Genomic DNA, 21945 nt, shown 5'->3' on the forward strand with positions numbered 1-21945 from the left:
TCTTTCCATTTTATTTATCAGTGGAGGGAATGGACCTCCTGGACCAGTACATTTTCATAATAATATACATTTGAGAATTTAATAAATGATGTTTTGCATTTGTGGTGCCTCTTTACTATATACAGTAATAGGCTACAAATGATGTTTGCTTGGCTGGGGGGCTCATAGAGCACACTCATCACTATGTCATAACATACACAAGCAGAGATTAAGGATATAGGTTGCCTACATGTGCACTTAATATTTAAGTTTTTATCAGCTTTTAAATTGTAAAATGCTGTAATTTCCAAGGCTTAAAGTTGTTGTTGTAACTAAATCACACAAAAAAATTAACTCCATTAAGTACTCCAGTTTTCATGTTTATGGTGCTCTGTACAGGCTTGTCATGTGATTTGCAGCCATATTACAATGATTAGAACAAATAACACCTCACAGGTGATACTGATGCAATCCAGCAAAATATAGCAACAAGCCAGATTAGATTCCATTCAAAAAGAAAGGGAGAAAACAAAGAATAAAATCCAGAGGCAGCTTTGTTGGGCGTATAGGAAGTAGAGACTTCATGGTCCCCAGATATTTCATCTTATTCCTCTACATCTCCTCTGACAGTAGCAGGAATTTGGTGCATAGCACTTTTGAGTATGTGTGGTGAAAAGAGCTGTGCTTTTCAGGGGAGTAATACAGGGAAAGAAGAGTAACTTTGATAAGGTCTGAATCTGAAGTTGTTATTTACCACATAAAGGAAAAAAAGGAAAGGAAGACCTATTGCAGCACGAGTAACAGAGGTACAAATAAAAAAGAAAGAAAAGGACCTATTTTTGAAATGTTGAGTCATTAATACACTATTTATACAACCATCTTAAAATAGTGCCTTCTAATTTTATTACACTCAGCAAACATTTTATCTTATCCTGCATGCAATTTTCTAACACTGTATTTGACCTGCAGAGATGACTCCTCACACAGCCGGCATGCACAAAGGGGTAACGCGAACAATAGTGTGTCCTGTGTTTTAATCTCTGTAAAGCTCTGACCACCCAGCCAAGACATGACTGAATGGAGCAGCTACCCAGTTAGTGCCCAGTGTGTGAGCTGTGAGAGAGGACCGTGGCTGTCAGTCACCACACAGCAGATCCTCCTGGGTACATCCTTTATCTCGTCTCCAGGGCAACCACATACTACCAAATTCTATCTGCTGACAACCCCTGAAAAAACACAGACAACAGTGCAGGCAAATCTGCAGTTTTCTCACCAACAGCTGAAGTGCATGCTTACTTTAGTAGATATAAAGACATGAATAATAATGTAAGGACATGTGTAAATTCTGCAGCAGCAATTTAGGTTACGACTTACACAAACAATGTACATATAGCTCTGAGGTTTTATGTAAAATGTGAGTATCTATGTCATGCAGGCAAAATATCTATATTATATATATATAATATTTAATTTCCCAGGTATATAATAATATTAGGGTTTTGTTTGAGCTAAAACTACGCTAATGCTTTACAACACACATTCTTTATGCTTGCCTCAATGCATAACACTAACAAATTTGGTATTATTTATAAAAAAAAAAAATATTAGTATACCTAGTATCATAGAACATATCTGTGAACATACAACTGTGATCCTAGGTAACTGACAAAACCACATTATCACAATGCAGCATGTCACTTTGTATGGTATTATTCATTAGCTAAAAATAACCTTGTGGGTTTAAATATTTAAAACAATAGAACATACACACATTTTTGCTCAGTAGGACATCAAATATTAGCACTTCAGTGTCTTGGAAATACATTCCAGATACAAAAGGTGGCTTATATGAAGTTGAATTCTAATTAGTAGCATTTGTCTTTAAATGTTCAATGCAATGTAAGAAAATGCCGTCAAGGATGCTAAGCCATTTGGACCGATATTGTAAGGATACTGGTCATAAAAACTGCAAAACTGCTAAATAAATAATAGTGTCAAAAATCATGCTGCCAAAGAGACAAACTGAACTAACAAAGAGCAGCCATAAAGCTTGAAATAAACTAATAGTGATATGACATACATATTCGTATGTAGCAACCATAACTCCAAAGTCCTTTCTCACAAAGTGTTCATGTTATTTTGTCTACCCTCTATAGACAGATATTTACAGCTGCAAGCATGTACTTTTAACTAGCACATGTTAAGTCATGCTAGAACATCAGTGTACTGCACTTCTAGCACTCTGTGTTATGTGACTGACATACTCATCACAACACTAATTACTAAGCATCCATGTTGTGCTTTCACTTCTCCAAATATTCTTGGGGGTTTTAATGGAGTGCTTTAACACAAATTAGTGCAGAAAAGCTTTTAAAACCTCAAGTCACGGGCATAAATGTGTTCCATTAAAAAGCAACAACCTGCACAATAAAGAATTCATCTTAAGCTTTTGCTAAATACCTACACATTTACACTTTCCACAAAATGAATCAGAATGCTCTTTCATTTTCTGTTTAGAATTTACAAGGAACATTCCCAGTCTTTGCTAAACATTTGTCTTTTATTGAAGCAACAAACAAAAAACAAAAGCATACTGCAACAATACACTTCTTTTGTACAGACAGTTCACTGTCTGCCTGTACATCAACATTATAGCGAGAATCTACTTTATCTCATCTGTGAGACACCGCTGATTTCAGATGGTAAGGTCTTCAAAGGGGAATGCTTCTATGCTCCCAGCTTAACGAGAAAAGGGGAGATCTCTTTGATGCAACAGTAGGGTGCATTGTGCCACTTTGATTCCATTTGGAGGGATTGTAATGGGGGAGTGGCCCTTCAGGTAAGACCACTTCCACCTTACGTTAGCCTGTCAGTCGCCCAGCAGGGGATTGAGAATATCTGTGTGAGGGGAGCCAACCAGATGGGCCCTTGTACTCCCGGAGCATACCAAACAAAACCCATTGCCTACCGTTAAAACAAAGCTTTATCTACTAACTCCACACTTGCTGCTGTAGTAGCAGGCAGGGTTAAGGTTCAGGTCACTGGTGATCAGAATATGACAGAGAGGAATATACTTTTTATATCTACCTGTCCCTACAAAATATACACCTGCGTTGTTTTCATCTGTCTAAATTGATGAAAACAATTGAAGAGATGGAAGATACTGACCCCAGGTTTTTGATATGAGGCTGAAGCTTATTCATTCTCTGAAGAAAAAGATCAGTTATTAGTTCTGCAATGCTGACGGAATAAAAAAAAGCCAGCCTCCATCATTTACCACCAAGTCAACAGCTTTTAGACAGAGTTGAGAAATTTTCTTTTAGAAGACACACAGACAACACATCTGACACAAGTTCTGTCAGAGATTAACCTGCTTCTGGAAGGAAAAGAACTTAATTTCACATTCATAGTAACAGCTGGCTTTGGACTTTTCGCAGTAAGATTTTACTAAACATCTTTTGAATGTGAAAGGCCTTCTTGCTCTTATCAAGGCAAGAACACGCTTCCAAGTAAGAAAAAAAAAGAAGAAGAAGGTGTGCAAACTTAAACCCCCCACTGTCCAAACACTTTGTAATAAAGCTTGGCAATCCATGGTGCCAAGTGCTGGAGACTTTCTAATGTGCCATCCAAAGTCTGAGTTTAGCATCTGCGTAGGCCAAGTCGACATGAAAATTCACCATCTTTTACCACACAATGTTATGGTTCATTACAAGAATTTATAGCACACTCACTGTTTGCCAGCCACGTCTGCATGAGTTGTTTTTAAATAGGTGCCCTAAACAAATCATGTGTTAGCAAAGCATAATTGCTGCAAGACTATGTCCTTAAAGATCTAGCACTTGTAACATCAGCCTCCAGTAATATTGAGCTTTTTGATAACTTTAAATTGCCTGATCATGGCATTTCATCAACATAGCAGGAAATAAATTCACCTATGGTAAATAATAAAACATGTTATATAAGTAAACACTAATAAACATGTTCAGCTGAAAAGAATGAGTGAATTTTATATGTCGCAGGAGTAACACAAATACATCACCTTATCCTTTCCAGTCTGAAGAAGCAACAATATGCGCAATTCCAGGCAAACTGTATGGGAATGGTGTGCTCGGTGTGACAATCACTTTGACTGACAGTGTAACAACAGAGTACTACAGAACAGACCTCAATCTGGAGTCTAACACATTTCCCTGCGCTGTCTGAGGAGAAGCAGCTTTTAGGAATACAACGTCTAATCCTTTTATCAAAATCTGTCCACAAAAACACCAGAGTCCCTCACAGTGCTGCATGAGCTGTGCTTACCGCTTCGCTCAGCTTTATTGATAAACAAGTCACATAATGTACTCCTGTATTTCATTTCCATTACATGAGTTCACATTCATCAAAGTAGGTAAAGTAGCAGCAATACATTATAAATGGTATAATCCTGCAATACACAGTCTGCTGTACAGTTACAGTCCAGCAGTCAGACACACACACACACACACACACACACACACACACACACACACACTGAAGCAGAAAGATGTCCAGCCAAATGCTATCTGAGGGAGGATGGGGGATGGTTATACAAGCATGTTTACAGGACATTTCCTGTGGCTGAGCCTTGGGAGCATCGCTTGTCCTCAGACAAACAAACACTCAGAGTTTCCAAAGCTGAAAGCTATTGTGAAATCACTTTTAACATAAAACTTACACATCATGTCATCATTTAATAAAATAACACGTACTATAGCTTTATTACGATGCATGAATCCCTCAAAATTATGCAGGCACAGCTGGATTAAGTAAAGATTCTGTTTACAGACTTGTTAAATAATGTAATTTTTATAACAACAACACCCATGCGTGTCAGCCATTCATTAGTGCATGTATCCCAGGGAGGAAGCATCATTCTGTAGCTGGTGAACAAGCGTGGGCATGGGGTAGTGGCAGAGACACACAGTCAGCTAACATAATAATGGGCTGTCTACTAGTTTAGACTGAACTAATCTGGCTGCATCTTTTTTTTAAGCTTATGTAAATGAAGTACTTATTTCGATTCACTAATCATCTTTAAAAAAAACATTCTTGTAAATTCTTATCTGTGAAGAGAAAAAAAATACTTTACTTAATTAAAGGTGTATTTTCCTTTAAAAACTACTAAAGTTGTGCAGAAGATTCAAGCTTCAGACAGCAGATATCTGGTGGAAGCACAGTGATGCACAATTTCACCCAAATACATGCAGGAACAAGTAGTTGGCTCGCTGTTTTACAAATCTGTACAAATTATGACACAAGCCAAAGCGGGTATCTGAGGATTCCTTCAGGGACTATGGGTGCAGTGCACAATAGTTGGTTTTTCATACACATTTATCATCCATCGTCAACCGCCTATCCTGCGTACAGGGTCGCGGGGGCTGGAGCAAATCACAGCTGACAACGGGCGAAAGGCAGGGTACACCCAGGACAGGTTGCCAATTCATCGCAGGGCAACACATAGACAAACAACCAGTCACACCGAAGGACAATTTAGGGTCACCAATTAACCTTGTCTGCATGTCTTTGGACGGTGGGAGGAAGCCGGAGCACCCGGACACGGGGAGAACATGCAAACTCCACACAGAAAGGCCGGGGCAATCATATTGTTTAAGTTCTAGAGCAAAAATGTGTACACAAATATAGTATACAATAATAGTCTGTGGCTCCGTGGTGCCACTTGGAACATCTTTTTAAAAAAACTAAATTTCTTACCTGCAAGTAATTTTAAAGTAGTCTGTAGAAAATATAGGAGCATCTATGACTATTATGTAAAAGCTTGTACTCTGAATCAATTGACCCAATGTATAGTAGCCACTTTTAGAACATAAGTTCAGACATACAACTGTACACTATAGTGTGAAATGACAAAAGCCAAGGAAACAAGTGTTGGTTGAAAAATGTCAAGCATCTAGAGAGGTAAACAGTCTCAAAACGCTTTCTTGGGAGCCGGCCAGTCAGGCTAATGAATATTGGACTTACCGTACAGGACAGGTGAGGAGAAAGAGGATGCCCATGCCCATGGTGCTCAGTGTGTGTTTGACGTAAGTAATAAATCATGATGAGTAGTGGTCGACCGATATGGGTTTTTCAAAGTCTGATGCAGTTATTTAGAGAGCAGGATGGCAGATGGCAGATATAATGTCAATATCAGAACCAAATAAGTCATGTAAAGTATAATTTCATTATTCCATGCACAGTACAATCTAATACACATGGTTATCTTAGCCAATAATGTGTTGTTTTAGATGGATTTTTTTATCAATTACTGAGACAGAAAAATAGGCCGCCCAGGTATTTGGCGACACATTGTAGCATTTTTCAGAGAAACACAGAGTTATTACATTACAAGTCGCGACACAGTGGATATTTTACAAGCAAGGAGCAGGTAGAGCAACAGTGAACAATAGTGCAGATGTAATTCATTAGCTACCGTGTTGGTTTTGTTTTGGAAGGCTAAAATGCGGCGCAGCTGCTGCTCTGAACGGAATCGTGGGAGGAAAAGTCCAGAAGACAAGTTCTGTTTTTTTTCCAGCAACTTTATACAATGTCGCCTACTACTGATGGAGAAAGTTCCCGGAGCAAACATACAGGAAGAGACCGAAAGAAGCGGGGCACACTGACGTGTTTGCAGCAGAAGTACGTCTGTCAGTGTGAAGAGAACTGAAGGAGGTCCATTCAATACGTGAGTGACACTTAAATAAGGTTGGAGAATGAAGTGTAATTAAAACAGTGAAATAACAAGCAAAGTTCCTACAAATAGTAAAAACATGCCCCTAAGACACCCCCCAGCCAACTTAGCAGAAAATAGTGATATAGATTTTATACCCGACTTTTGGGTCCATTTCGCCCAGCCCTAGGGTATAGCTTGTCAGAAGTGACGTCATTCAACTGAATTATTCTCTGCAGTATAACAATACATATTTAAGGCTAGCTAGTAATTGTTATAGATTATATTTGCTGTCATTTAGGAGTTGAGAAACATGTTAACATTTAGAAAAGATGATGGTGACTGAGGAAATTTAGGGCTCGAAACTTTATCAACACCGTCAAAACTCACAAAGGGGAGCGCAAACATTATTCCACTGCAGCCACACTGACAAGGCTGTGTTCGCAAACATTTTTTGCTTTATCGGCCACGTGAGTGCAGACATCGGTCAATGCCGATTATCTTGAATTGCCAAATATCAGCCCTATTAATCAGTCTATCACTAATGATGAGGTATGAACAAATATAAAAGAAATAATGGATGACGTACAGGGGGAAATGATTCCTCTGCTATCTCGCATGTTCATATTGTCATCAATTTTAAAAACATTTTCAGTCAATTCATTGTTATGTTCATTTCACTCCCCAGAGTACCCTATTTTCCGTGACAAATGATACATAAGTAACCCAGGGCAATTATTTGCTAACATGAAACATGAATATAATATTATATTAGGTTTTCTTGCTATAAATTTGTTTTTGAGTTTTTCTGCCTGTGATTTGTTAGAAAAATGCTTATTAAACTTAATAAAACAATTCAACAGAAATGTCACTTTTTCAAAAACAAACTTACCAGCATCCCACATACTGCCTCTAAAATCATCATGCCTTCCTATACTCAATACGTCAAACATGTATGACAGACCCATCACACACAACAACAAATGACACTGATCGGCCCTTCAATCATCACTTCACATGACATTAAATAAGGTCAATGTTAATGCATTTTTTTAAAAATCATTTAAATTTGACCATATGGCTTCAGTTTAAATTATATGGTTAAATCAGAATTGATACCATGTATATTTTTGTTGTCAGGGCATGAAACCAATGTGCTAAGCTAAGCTAACCAGCTGCTGGCTGTAGCTTTATTTGTCATATATCTTCCGCATCTAACTCTCAACAAGAAACAGAATAAGCATATTTCCTAGAATGTTGAACAATTAATTTACAGCACTTCCACATTTGCTTAATTTAGTCATTGTTACTGTTGATTGGTCCCAACAAAAACCTTGTGGTATTTGTGAAGATTGCAATAGAGGGTGCACATGTCAATTAATGAAACACAGGTGTACTGACGCTTTGGGCAACCGATGTTACCCACACCATTTGAAAGTTGCCAGATAGATTTCAAGTATACTACCAACATAAGCATCCAATGATGCTTGGCTACCTGCCCAAGTGTTTTGTGGACAAACGTACCTACCTCATCTAAAACATATTATTATTTGCCTTGTATCTGGTCTCCCACCCCACTCACAAAGGGATAATTAGTGTTTTTAGTGTATTCATTTACTGCAGTCAAGAGGAGAGACTAATAAAAGTCAGCAGTTGTTATTTACACCAGGTGTGAACAGTCAGTGCCAGCCACAGATATCAAGGCAAAGCTATTTGCAGCATCTGCAGGTAAGTGCTACTTGCACCTGGAACAAATGATCCATACCAACAAATACCTATGTTCAAAATGTAGTGTATTTAGACCCCAATCCCCATTACGAGCATTAATAAATAAATTATAATGGAGATATGTTTGATATATTTTCTCTATTATCACCATGTTTACATATAGAAGAGGCAAAATGGAATAGAAATTGATGAATTATATATATTCAGATCAAGAAAAGGACAAGCCAAGTTAGATGCTACCTTTCTTTACTGCTCCATCATTTCAGCAACAGCAAAGAATCAGCCATGTCAAATGTAAATACATTTGTCATTCTCTCATGGTTAATCCTAAAAAGCACCATTTCTAACCATATGTAATTTTCTTTAAACATATGACTGACTTTCCATGCACATCCATTACACATGTATACTACACACACATAAAGTACATACTAAAGTAATATGTAGAGTCAGTTTTCAAGTAATGTATTAATATGAACATGAAAGTCAACCTTGGCTCAATGGGCCTCATTTACACAGATAGGACATGTGAAGACTTATGAATTGTGGTGATTTAATTTTGAAACATGAGATGATTACTTTTAAGAAAGGGTCCATTAAAGGTCCTCTAGTAATGTCACCACTGATGACAGGTCGTAAAGGGTCATAAACCTCTGTGGTGTCCTAAGTTAAAGACCATCAATAATTTACTCCAGTCTCTTTCCTCCCCGCTTTCTCACTCCGCCCCTGACCGAAACTGGGCTGTCCAGTCCTGTTCCACTCATTACTACAAAGAAAAGACAAATACATCCCAAAAGTCCTTCCTGTAGCTGGTTAGGTTGTGGCCAAGTTTTAGTTAACAAATTGAGATTCACCACCGGTAGATTTCCATTCCTCAATTTTAATTTCAAGAGACCAGAGACCCGGGACATGGAGGGTGGGATCCAATAGGGCCTTAGCTATGCAGTCAGTCCATAAACCACTCAAAGGCAATCAAAGTCTCAATTCACTTGAGACTGTCTTATATGCATAGTACAACCTGGAGCGTTAAGGTCCTATTTGGTATTAAACTGCACAGACCTTTAACTTCCTGCTACTGAGTATCCTAACTGTCATGAATAAACCATTCAGCACAATATTCCTGTCCACCTGTGCTGCCCTGCCCACTGACAGAATAGTTTTCCTGCAAAGAAAAGGTATGAAATAGGTTTGCCCTTCAGCTGCCCTCGGAAATAGTAAATTATTTCGAATACAGTGGTACTATAAGGCACGATGATGCTAAGTGCTCCTTACTGTTTTGCTGACATCAAATATACACACAGAAACAAAAAACTGAAACAGTGTCAAAGAAATCCAGTACATCACTATTAACAATTCCACTTTGGTTTACCAGTGTAGCTAAAGTAACTGCTTTATGCTGTAGTTGTCTGTGTGTAAATTTGTCCATCCATCTCTCCACCATTCTCAATATTTAAGCCAGACTTGCCAGATTTTGAAGAAAAATAATGAGATATTATGCACATCATTTTCCTATCTGATTAATCCAGGAGAGCTGATTATCCCAAGAACTATAATTTGTAAGGCCAACAAGCTCATTTGTTTTTATAACTTGCACAGTGGCTTTGTTTCAGTACAACTCAGCTCAGTGCTCACTACACAACAGGCCCATAAAAAATGAGCCTATCTTGACTTACTCCCCATTGGTATGGTATACAATCCATCCTGACTGAATATATCTGGCACAGATGCAATTTAGATGTTCACACATAGTCACGTGGACTAATAATGCACTGCATGTTAAAACTAATCAAATGTATATATTTGACGTTTAAATGTCAAAAAAAGTTTGCCATTGCAATTTAACCCCTTTCAATATGTCTACTCCTAGGTGGCATTTCAGCTTCAATGACTGAGTGCCTGCCTGCTGCCTACACAAGAGCAACAAAAGGCAAAACCATGTACAGTAGGCTACATGTACTGTGTGTGAATGGTGATGAAAAACATGGAAGCAGAATGATGCCTTTTCCCAATAAAAGGCTGACAGGACCATGTTAGGTTAAATTATGAAAACAATCATTTTTGCGCTTAGTGATGGTGAGTAAGCTCACTACAACACACTGCCGTGGCCATTCAATCCTTTTCCAAGCCTGCTATTTTGCCATATATTAGGCCCATATTTGTAATCCTTCTCCACTATACAGCCACACTTCTGACATTAAAACACCAAACTCTACATGGATAGCAGAACAAGAAGTCCACTTTAATCAGCACAGTGGAATTTGAGAGGACAATGACCCATGGCAAAATGCTGACAACCTCATCGAGACAGTCCTATAGTCAGTTGAGTTATTAAAGACAGTCAATGTTCACTCATCACTTCTGTGATGAGTGATATGAAAGCCCTTGAGGGTGAAAGCAACTTTCATTTATGGACATTAAACCAAATTCTGGCTCTGCACTAATTAACTCTCCATATGTCTGGCTGTGGCCTTGTGATTAGGTATTAGAGCAGAGTAAAACCATTCATGTCAAAACAGTTTTGACTCTGGTTTTTACTTCAAGATTAAAAACCAGAGTCCAACTGTGTGTACTTAGGGAGCCTAAGTATGCATGCAGTGCACCCAGGGAGGCAGCTAAAAAGGCAAACAAATATTACAACAACCTCAGTATAATGAATTAGGTGTGGGTTAGATTCAAAGCTTTTCACCAGCAATATAAATGTTTCCCAATGGGAGACCACAAGGTTATTCTGCTCCTGGTGGCTTCAAAGAGGGACGGGACCATTCAGAACCTAATACAGAAAACTTAAATAAGCTGTAATGAATGCATCCTCTAATTACAAGTCGCCTGTGGCTTCAGGTAGTTACAGTTATAAAAGATTATTTCTGGACCCCTAGGGGTGAAAAAGGCCACACTGGTCTACTTACTCTTGAGTGCAGTGATCAGCATATTCCCATCCTTGATGAGTTCTTTGATGAATTTATTTGTCCGCTCTAGCTCTATTTCATGGCATTTGAGCCGCTCTCTGAAGTCCGGACTGTCCAGGAAAGAGTCACTGAACTCCAAAGTGGGGAGTCCCATTGTACCTCAATGACAAAGTTGCCTTTCAAACGTTTTAACTCGGCATATAGCAGTTTTTACTCCCGACAGCGGTCTCCAAGTTCCACAAAAAAGTTTTCCTGCTCCGCTTAGTTCCTCACTTCCGCTTTGATTTTCTCTCTGCTTTTTTCCCCGACTGCCGATCATAAAAAATTGTGGTTGTGTGACTCCTGCTGGTTAGTTTTGGATAGTTTACAACATATTCTGTAGACCAGCACCTGGTACATCTCTAAGGTAACAATCAGAAACGTGATTTTATAGCCTATGTCCTCCTGCCTTGTTCAAAGTGAAAATATTGCATTTAAAGCTGCATACTCACATAAATAAAATATTTCCAGCTTGTTTCCCATTAGTTACACATTATTGTGGATTGATTGTAGTCCTGACTTAAAGGAGGGCTGGCTCAATTTGAGTTCAGTTTTTGTGTAAATGCAAAAATAGTAGGCTACAAAGCCATCGGCTATGTCAAGTCAGTGCATACTAATCTTATGACAGAATAGTGGCTATATGCCCAAGTCACTGTTGCTAATGAGCCAGCTTTGAGTCAGGGGAACATTTTTCAGCATCAGTACGCTTTGTCACTGTGTACACTGATTTGATGAAGCTTTTCAAACAGTTTTAGACCTAATCTTAGCCGAATTTTGTGACAAATTTGTTTATGCTTCACATCCAAACTCAGCTACGCAAACAGTTAAAGTTTTCTAAGAGGCCTTTTCATAAAATTCACAATATTTAACTGTTAACAATTGCTCAGTGCACCAGTTAAAACACGATTGCCTGATCACACTTTTTTAATATCACATCCTCTGAGTATCCTCTGTGACTCAGCCACATCTTAGGTTTTTGGTTAAATTGGAAAATTACTTTTTAAAGTTGCAAACTGTATACTGTGTAGAAATTGTGGGTGACAATGCATCATAGTGGAATTAGTGAGGGTTTAAGAAGAGGGATCTGAATTAATACTCGGTAAATGGAAGTAATTAAACTAGAATCTAATTGGAGTCAAGGGAATTTGTCACATTCTCTTTATGCAACAGGGAAGGATAGTGATAATGATGTCACACTCTAAATGAGTGTTTTGGTAGGCAGGAAGCAGAGGCTCTGTCAGCAGTGGCACTAAGTCTTTTGAATGACTCTTTCTACTTGCTTTACAGCATCAGGGGGCTGGGAAGAGGCTTTATCTTTGAGAAACAATCTCCTTGGAGAGGCGGATGTTGCAACATTGGCTAGAACCAACACACAAATGAAAATACATTAATAATTTAACACTTCACCATTAGGAGTAGACCATAAGCTGTTGGTGAAGATAGGCTTTTGCTCACTGTCATTTGGAATGTAGCCTTGTAACCTTTTTCCTTGATGACTAACTAGCAACCTTTCCTAATAAGATACCTGCATTGGGTGTAGATAGCAGAGAGATAAATCATCACAGGCAGATAACCTTCCCGGGCAGCATCATGTGGCTGCAGCTGAGTTGTTACTGTGTGTTAACATCAAACTCCAGCAATGGCCAGTAGGCCTATGGTCAAACTGCATTTTTAACAATATATTGTGTACTGGACTCCAATTGATCAGGTAAAATAATTACAGTAAAGCAGGAATATTTTGTCAGAGCTTTGACAAGCATGCCCTGCTTCACCTATGGGATCATAATGACATTTTGAATGTGCCAAAACAAGGGGGCTTAAAAGGTTGCTCCCTATGTGTCTATAACTGAATGAGACAGGTCAGCAGCTTAAAAATTCTGGTGTCCAACATAAATAGGAAGTTTCCTGATGCCCTAATATAAGAAATTCTTAATGACAAAATATTGTATCTGAAGAACACAATGGATATATATACACTACAGTAAACACAGTATGTTCCCAATTTAAGGTCATAATGGCTCTAGGTCTGCCTGGGTTATCTACATTCCCTGAAGAAATAATGCATAACCATCTTCTATTGGCTTTTGTTGGTTATTCATCTCTGATTTTAGTATCTGTCTATGGGTTTGACACAGTGTTAGCCTATTTCTGACTCTGTGACAGACATAAACAAATATACCTCAGGTGTGTCAGGAGTGAGCTACAGTCAAATAGCTGTGAGGAGCCGGAACGAAGACTGGCATCTGTGTCCCTACACATGTGCATTTACAGTGATGAAATCTCAAGTCTGCTAATGAAACCTAAACAGACACCCTGAGTAATTCATTGAGGTGTCCACCACCAGAATCATATTAAACTTGCATGTGACAAAGCTGGCCAGGGAGCACAGTTTGCCTGGGGATGTGTAATTAATACATCCATAATAAAGAACTTGCATGTACTATCCATCTAGTGGGATATGACAGAGGGAAAGGTGGTTCAGTGATCAGGTAATTCTCTGGAAATGAAGCTAAATATGATGTGCATTCCAGCTATATTCGGCTTTTGGAAGAATTGCGCAGAAAAGTAGTCTAAAATATTTCCTTAACAACACACCAGTAGAGACTTGTGGACGAATGGTTAGCTGTATGAAGCATGGCTAATTGCAATCTAAAATAGCTGCCTGTAGAGTCTTTGAGAGAAATTTGGTTTAATTAAGATGATACTCAATAGAGAACTGTGTCCCCGTACTCCTGTCTCATAAAGGCATTCGCACATTGATATTAGTCATGCAAACATGAGTCTACTGAGAAGTGCACATGTCTTTCGCTATGACTGCACCTATGGAGACCAACCAAGAACCATAAAGGGACTGCGCCTGGGGGTTGGGAGAATGCATGCACAAAGAAAATACACACATGCTTGAACCACACAGGCTTTTTGCACACCCTAAGTGAGTGAGACATCTTTCACATATCGTACATGTGGGGGAAGAAATTAGATATGAGACACACATCTTCCCACATGCTCAGTCTCATTCTGACTGCATTAGGGTCACTCTGGCTTTGCCTGATGGAGAATCAGCAGCTCAAAAGGGAAAAATGGCTTTGATTTCACAACAGATATCAACAATCCATGCAGAATAAGCATCGATTAGCTCTGTAATGATTTATGCACAAGTCAGGCAACTTCTGATTAGATTCCCTCTGGTATCACTGCATCACACAGTGTGAAAGTCAGTGCATGTGAGGAGATGTCTGGTCTCCTTGTGGTGGGAGAGGTGGGGGGTTGTTGGTTCCTAACATGCCCCCGTCAATTCCAGCTCTCGTGCCATCATTCTGCAGCAGCAGCCCTCAGGGGTGTAGTTTGTTACATCGACACAGTGAGCAGAGAAATGTGATACATTAGTGGAAACCCTGTTGCTCCAATTTAATTGCTGTGTGCACTCTACAGTACTGAACTGGGTTATTGGGTGAAAGATGATGACTGAGATGGACTACGAAAAAATATATTTCTTCTCAGTACACAGCTCTCAATTTTCCATCTGAAAGTGCAAAGATGATAGAGTTTAAGATGTCACACTTGACATGTGTATTACTGGCCAGGATGCGGCTAATAGTTCTGACTACATCAAAAGGCACACATTTCACATGACATTCAGTAACAGCCATAGCTGCATCGTGCAGGGCAGCATCAGATATAAGTGAATTTAAGGCAACATTTTTGGGTTAATTATGCATTCGAGACAAATGCATATGCATCATATAAAAAAAGACGGGATTAGATAACTAGACTTGTTGTGATGGCAATTACCTCTAAATAATATGAGCTGTTTTTCCCAATTAACAATTGACACTGCCATACATACTCTTCATTTAAATCAGGTATTAAGGTAATTGCACAATTTCCGGGTGGCACTCTGCTTAGTTCCAGAGGAGAGCATTTGAGAACAAGACCTGTCACCGTTTTCCCAGCTCATGATTAATGACCCTAATTTAGAAGGATTTTTTAATCCAATCATGCTCTGACATTTCCTATCAGATGAGTCCTTCCTCATTCTTTCCGTTGTTTACCTCCTGTCACTGCAATCTGCCAAAGTGGCAAGTGCCGGGCTCTCATTTGTGACTCCCATGTCCAGATGACGTTTGAGCAGTTATGCACGATTACCTCCTCTTTACACAGAGGCATCTCTAAAGCATGTGAGTGTCCACAGGGATTCCATTTATTGCTTTTCACTGCACAGTGAAAATCGGGATGGTAAGCTTTTTTTAACTTGAAATGCCACATATGAGTTGAGTCTGGTGTCAGGCAAAGGACATATCTGGAAAATGCTAGAGTTATGTACATGAAAGCCTCGTCTGTGTCCTTTGCATCTGTAGCTTTTGACTTATAAAGCTTCTCAGGGTGCATAAGAAGGGTTGTCCTCAGGAGCAAAGCAGTTTTATTTTTCGCCTCATTGACCTTCACGTGGTGATACCTGTCCAGGTGGACCCGAGGCACAAATTTAAGTCTGGGTGATAAATTACAAGAGCTGCTCTACCAGCTTTGTAAGCAACCATTTGTGTGCTTTGCTGGGACTTTGGCTTTAATTTGGAGCAGCAGAAATCCAAAAAGAGGCCTCTCAACTGTAGTGCACCCCTGTTGACCTTCATCTGTTGGCCCCACACTGTGAGGATGTTTTGGTACAACACCAATCATTGACTGAATCTGACAATCTGAAACTGTGAGGCAGAGAACAGTGCTTAAGAGATTTAAGAGTTTCTACATTAGAGAGAAGCCTTTGTTCTTATTTTTAAAACCAGATGTAGGATGCAGGTTACCACTTCAAGTGCTGCTTTTGATTTACTCTGAATCTCAGAAAAGACTTTGATTCCATTTTAGCTCAAAGAAGAATATTTCACATCTAATACATCATTGAAAAATTAAGGATTCACTTCTCTTTACGGTACAGAAAACTGATTCTTTCCACCCTGTCCTTTGACCATGAAAAATAAAAATTATGTTTGGAAGATTTGTACAAAATATGATTTAAAATGTGACACTAACATTTATAATAGTAAAGCATTTTTCTCCTTTACTTTCCCAATGGACTTCTTTTTACCTCTTCACTGATCAAATCAAGTCATCTTGAAATCACATCTTTGTAGCAGTTTTGTTGCTGTCTAACCAAATGAACGTGATGGTTCATTAGTTTAAAAAAAGTTCATTTTAAAGACCCATGGTTAAAAATCAGTCACATGCAGTAACTGGTGTAGTTTATTGGACAATTCATTTTAACCATCTGGAAGTTAATAGCAAAGGATCCAGTCGATAACCTAGTCCCAACAGAAAACAGATTGGATGTAAAACTGGATCATTCTCTCATGCAGCTTATTCCATCTGGACACCATGCTTTTGACTAGACATCAATTCTGAGTGCCATTTTGGTTGGAAATGATGCCATGGATTTTCTCTTTTCCTCATCAAACACTTTAACAGCTTTTGTAAAATTATTTGATACTGAGAGAAGTTTGGGGATAAACCCACCCGATGTTATTTCACATAAACATAAATTACATAAAATGACCATGACTCAGTTATAAAGTAAACTATGGCTCTTTGTTTTAGTGAGATTTCACATTTGTGGCTTTTCCATGTGTTTTTAAAAATTTTAATAGCTGGTTACCTAATCAACCTGAATCAATCTAATGGTCTAATGGTCTAATACTGTTGGCTAAAAGTGACCACCACATCTTTTTTGTTAACACAGTGGTTAACACAGTTATAAACCAGCCTCAAATGATTGACTGTTTGTAAGGCCTGAGCTCTGTTCAGTTCTTTGCAGAACAAGCCTTTCATTGACGGCTTTATTAGTATTCTTCAAGCAGACCCGAGAAAGCTGTTGAGACACTCTTGATCAGATAAATCAGTATTAAGGGTTTTCATCAGAGAGAGAATTACACAGGTCCTCGGATGCTTCAGACTCTTCCTCAGAGACGCTGAAGTATAATTTTACATTCTTCAAAAAGTTTTCCAATCATCTCTTCTCATGGTTAAATTTAAAGCCCATTAGTTTTTATGTCACCTGAAGTTTCTCTACCCAATATATTTCTTACCCTGACAGAGAGAAAGGGGCAGAAGAGATTAACTTCCACAGAGCATGCGAAAGGAGAAATCAAGCAAACAATTCTCCACAAATTCAAAATTATACCACTGTGTTACTGAGAGTTCCCAGCGGCAAAGAAGGGGTATTATGTTTCTCGGTAAACCAATATAAGCACATACAGTAAGTGAGCAGTTACATATGGTAACGATGGGTGGCTACTGAAACTTTAGTAAAGGAAAAATTCTTCTTTAAGATAAACTTCTACTGTAATTTCACAGAAGGTAGCTATTAAATTTTTTTCTATATTTATATATCTAGCGCCATATTGTATGTGTATGTCACATTCAGATACTGACACAAAGACAATCTATGGCTATTGGTGATGAAACAAAAAGTACTTCGGAGCTCAGGCTGAATATTGGGTCTACTTCAAGTTTGAAAAAATATCAGTGAATTGAGGATCGCTCCGTCAGAAGAGATCAGTTTTTCTTGCAGAGGAATGTGCTTTGCAGGAAAGGCTTAATAAGTACGTAGCTTTCAATTTTAAAGGCACACAAGTACATGCCTCTACTGCGAGTGATTGACTGATAAAAGCTTTGTTTGCTGTCTCTGGGATCCCTATAGCTTTGAGCCAGGTAATTGAAAAGAAAAAAAAAAAAAGTCTTTTTCCAGGTCATACCTACAAAAAAGCTCACACAACTAAAAGCAGTATGTGACTAAAAAGAACACCAGTCACCATTGTTTTTCTGTTCAACACAGATATTAATATAGCCTATGCTTCCATGCTTATAATGCTTTTAAATTACTTTAATATTTTCACAGTCCATCAGTGTGGTACATAAAATATAATCTGACAGGGTTAAATGTTGCACAGCACTGAAAGAAAATGCTGAATCCTGAGAATTGGCACAGACGAGAGACAACAAATTCATAACAATACCAGCGTCATCAGCAGTTACATAACCCTGGATGGGCTCCATAGATATAGATGCCTCACAGACAATATTCAATGTGCCATGCTGCATCACAGCTGTGCCTTTCAGTCAAACTACTACTGTGGACATTTTTTTAATGATACACAGAAACAAAGACTTTAATGGCAGGAAGTTATGTTAAGTTAGTAAGTGGCCAAAACAACAGCACTACTGATAACAACAACAACAATGTTGAAAGATACAGAAATAATTTTTTATTCATTTTATGTAGGTAGGATTTGTTGCCCCTTGTAGCTGTAATTCTCATAACATGCCCTAAAAACTCTTGGATACACTCAAAATGTAGATATGACTTCGACCATTACCACACAGAAGTGAGACAATGTAACCCTTGAATAGCGCCACTGTGGTCTAAAGTGTGGTCTATATTGGCACATTGAATTTACCCAAGATTTCATTAAGTCCATGGCTTTAAAGACATTGTCACTGTTGATCTCAAAAATATAGTGTAACAGTTGCACAAATAAAGGAGAATCATGAAGTCAGTGAACTGACTCAGTAATGCCAGTTACACAAACATGAATTTTCTGACAGGAACCACCCTAACCTACTGTTCATACCAACCTGTATCCCCTGAGGGTATTGAATGTTAAATAGTCTATATGATTAACATACTATTGGGACTGTAGTGGAAATTCAGACCTCCTAGTGGCACTAAAATTAACTGAGGATGAATCCCAAAGACCATCCAAGTCATGGTCATTTATAGCTGTACAAAATTACCCTACATGGTAGTTCCAAGAGTTGTTGTCAGTCAAGATCAACATTTTAGACTGATGGAGTAGCAGACCAATAATACCAAAAATTAACAATAGCATCAATGGTTTGTTAAACATGATGCCTGTTTACAAAAGTCAAACCACAAGAGAAAGACATACAATGCCTCTCAAATCAAAAAGGGAATGGCAAAATAAAATAAAGATTTTAATGACCATTATTAACATAACATACTGTAACTTCAATGTGGCACCATTTGTAACATTAAAAACAATCCACTGTTTAATATCTGGAGATTAAGCCATGCAGACATTTAGACCCAACTGCTTCTTCTTTTTAGCCTTTATTTGGATAGGACAGAAAGAGAAGTTGGAAATGAGGGAGACATGCTGCAAAGGGCCCCAGGCTAGAATCAAACCCGAGGCCTCCGCTATAAGGACTAAGCATTGCATATGGAACTGGCACTCAACTGCTCCACCTGCGCTCAGACCCAACCGCTTCATAACATTGTTCAAAACATCTTCCCAAAATGGACAAACAAGACCACATTCAGCATCACAGTCCTCACTGTGCAGGAGATACAGCAGTTATTATTTTCACTCTCACAAACATCATGTGAAACATTGCAAAATAAGCCTTTCAGCCTACAACGGAGTGCCAGGTGAGGTCAGGACTAATGACAGTCTTGAGTGTCTGAAAAGACAGCCTCAAAACTGTCATCCATCTTCTCACCACAATGCCCTTACACAAGCACAAAGCTGGTAAATAAGCAACAGGGAGTGGAGACTGCAGTTGACAGAAGTTCAATAATCCAAGGTCAGGGCATTTAACAGACAAAGACAAAAGGCTTATCTAGCCACTTTTCGTTTACCTTACATCACCAGTAATGCCAGTCAGAACAAATGAGTGACAGCTTCCACTTTAAAGATTTATGCTAATCTAAAAGGTTGTGTTAAGCTTGCCAAGTCGGCTGATGTTACAGGGTCAGAGTTTATGAGCATGTCAGGACAAAAGATGTCTTAAACAATTAAGACAATCTTTTTGATATTTAACTGGAAGTAGTATGATTCTACTGAGATATAACTTCTGTATTCAACATTTTTCTGTTTACACAATATATACTGTGCACAGACAAGGAATCAGAGCACTCGTACCAGCAATACCTCACTTTCTACCCATGTGTGTCTGGATTTATCCTTTTCTTCAAAGCAGATTATACCCATAGCTTTCTTATGTTATGTAATCCTAATGGAGTTATATGGTCCTAAATTATTATTTGCCCCTTCTGGACATCATGACATGGGTTATTTGGTCCTTTCGCTAAATTTTGTAGAATGTCACTTTTTTGGAATAAGAATTTATTTTACGAAAGAGAAGACGATTACATAACAAATTATACTTTTGTTATTGATACATTCAATGAAAATAGACATTGCTTCATTTTATGGTATGATGCATCATATTTTCTCTGACAGCGGCTCAAGTGGTGGGGAAAAACATTTTAGGTTAAAAAGAACAGTGCAATTGCCACTAAACATTCACCTTAAGACAATCTTGAGAATGGTGTCTTAACTATCTTTTTTAGAAGCTGACCATATAGATTGACGTTAGACATATCATTTTTACAGCAGGAGACTGTTGTATACTATTCTACTCTACACGTTGTTGTTTTATAAACCTCTCACCTGTTATTTGTCATACCAGTAAAATAGCTGGGAAGCACAGGATTTTTCAGTTAGCACAGCTGTGCAGAAACAAAACTCACCTCATTGCATGTCTGCGTAGACCTCTGTGACCTCCATGTTCCTGCTTTGCCTTTTCTCTTGCTTTTCATGTTTTTACTGTGACGGCCCCAGGTTTGGGCCCTCTCTTGTTCTTCGTATCTTGCTGTGTTCTGTCCCTTTAATCCAGGTAGTTGGTGGGTGTAGCTGATGCCTGGTTTGAGATGCAATACACCTTAGCAGATGGGGCTCAGGTATAAAAAGGGACCTGCTTGATGATTTCACTCTCTCTTTTTCTGGCCTGCTGACTGATTCAGTTCGGTTGTTTCTTTGTGTTTTACACACATACACTCCACTCACACAGACACTGCACACATACTGATCTGACAGACACAATTGTATATTTTGCTTAATTTACTTATTAAAACATTTAATGCTATTTGCAGACTGTGTAATTTCCCTCTTTCGTCACTTACTTTTGATCCAGGTTGTGATATTACTTCTCTACAAGACATTTTAATTCATCTTCATTTGAAGCATGTTTTGTGGAAAAAAAATGGATATAGATATAAAGCTGTCACTGCCATTTGTACAAAATGACTCGTGCTCATGCCAAAGCATCAAGGCCTTAGGGACATTCTGGTGGGAGACCACTTGAGCTTTGGCTTACATGTACAAACTGCCGTTTCAGAAAGATTGAAACTGAGGGCTACATGGCATTCTTTTCACAAACGGCTTGATCTGAGGCTTCTAGTGGTCTGCCATTGTTTGAGTAACCACAAAGACAGCTTTTGTGCAGAAATGCTAAACTGAGATTAGCTCCAGCAGTCTACATGGAGCCTCAGAAGAGCACACAGTTGCTCCGATGGTGTGGAAAGCCCTGTAACTGAACTGCTTAAAACAAACTCTACAGCAGCTCCAAAATAAACCCAAACAAAATCTCCAAAGATTATCCACCAATTGCACAATTTAAGATATCCAGCAGGATATTCTGAAACCCATATTACATTGATTTTGTGCCAGTGTGCAATACAATAAACATATCAGTGACATTTGATTTCAGAGGTTCGGTTTTTGTGGGATAAATGGCTGTCTTGATATTAAGTAC

General features: G+C 38.6%; 1 protein-coding gene across 4 annotated transcripts in view; it reads right to left on the reverse strand.

Annotated features, from left to right (window-relative positions):
* LOC119882672 (rho GTPase-activating protein 42) overlaps nt 1-11573 on the reverse strand; it is a 61430-nt gene extending 49857 nt beyond the window's left edge. For 3 of the 4 annotated variants that reach the window (XM_038692830.1, XM_038692829.1, XM_038692828.1), the window contains exon 1: nt 11302-11573. In XM_038692830.1, coding sequence (XP_038548758.1) covers nt 11302-11455 — 154 coding nt within the window. In that variant the 5' untranslated portion in view covers nt 11456-11573. The remainder of the gene's footprint in view (nt 1-11301) is intronic. The other variant, XM_038692831.1, reaches the window with a different exon arrangement.
* Nucleotides 11574-21945: the final 10372 nt, after the last annotated feature.

The sequence above is a fragment of the Micropterus salmoides genome, unplaced genomic scaffold, assembly GCF_014851395.1.
Source record: "Micropterus salmoides isolate LMB-PRFRI ecotype aquatic unplaced genomic scaffold, ASM1485139v1 Ms_hic_scaffold_3, whole genome shotgun sequence".
Lineage (NCBI taxonomy): Eukaryota > Metazoa > Chordata > Actinopteri > Centrarchiformes > Centrarchidae > Micropterus > Micropterus salmoides.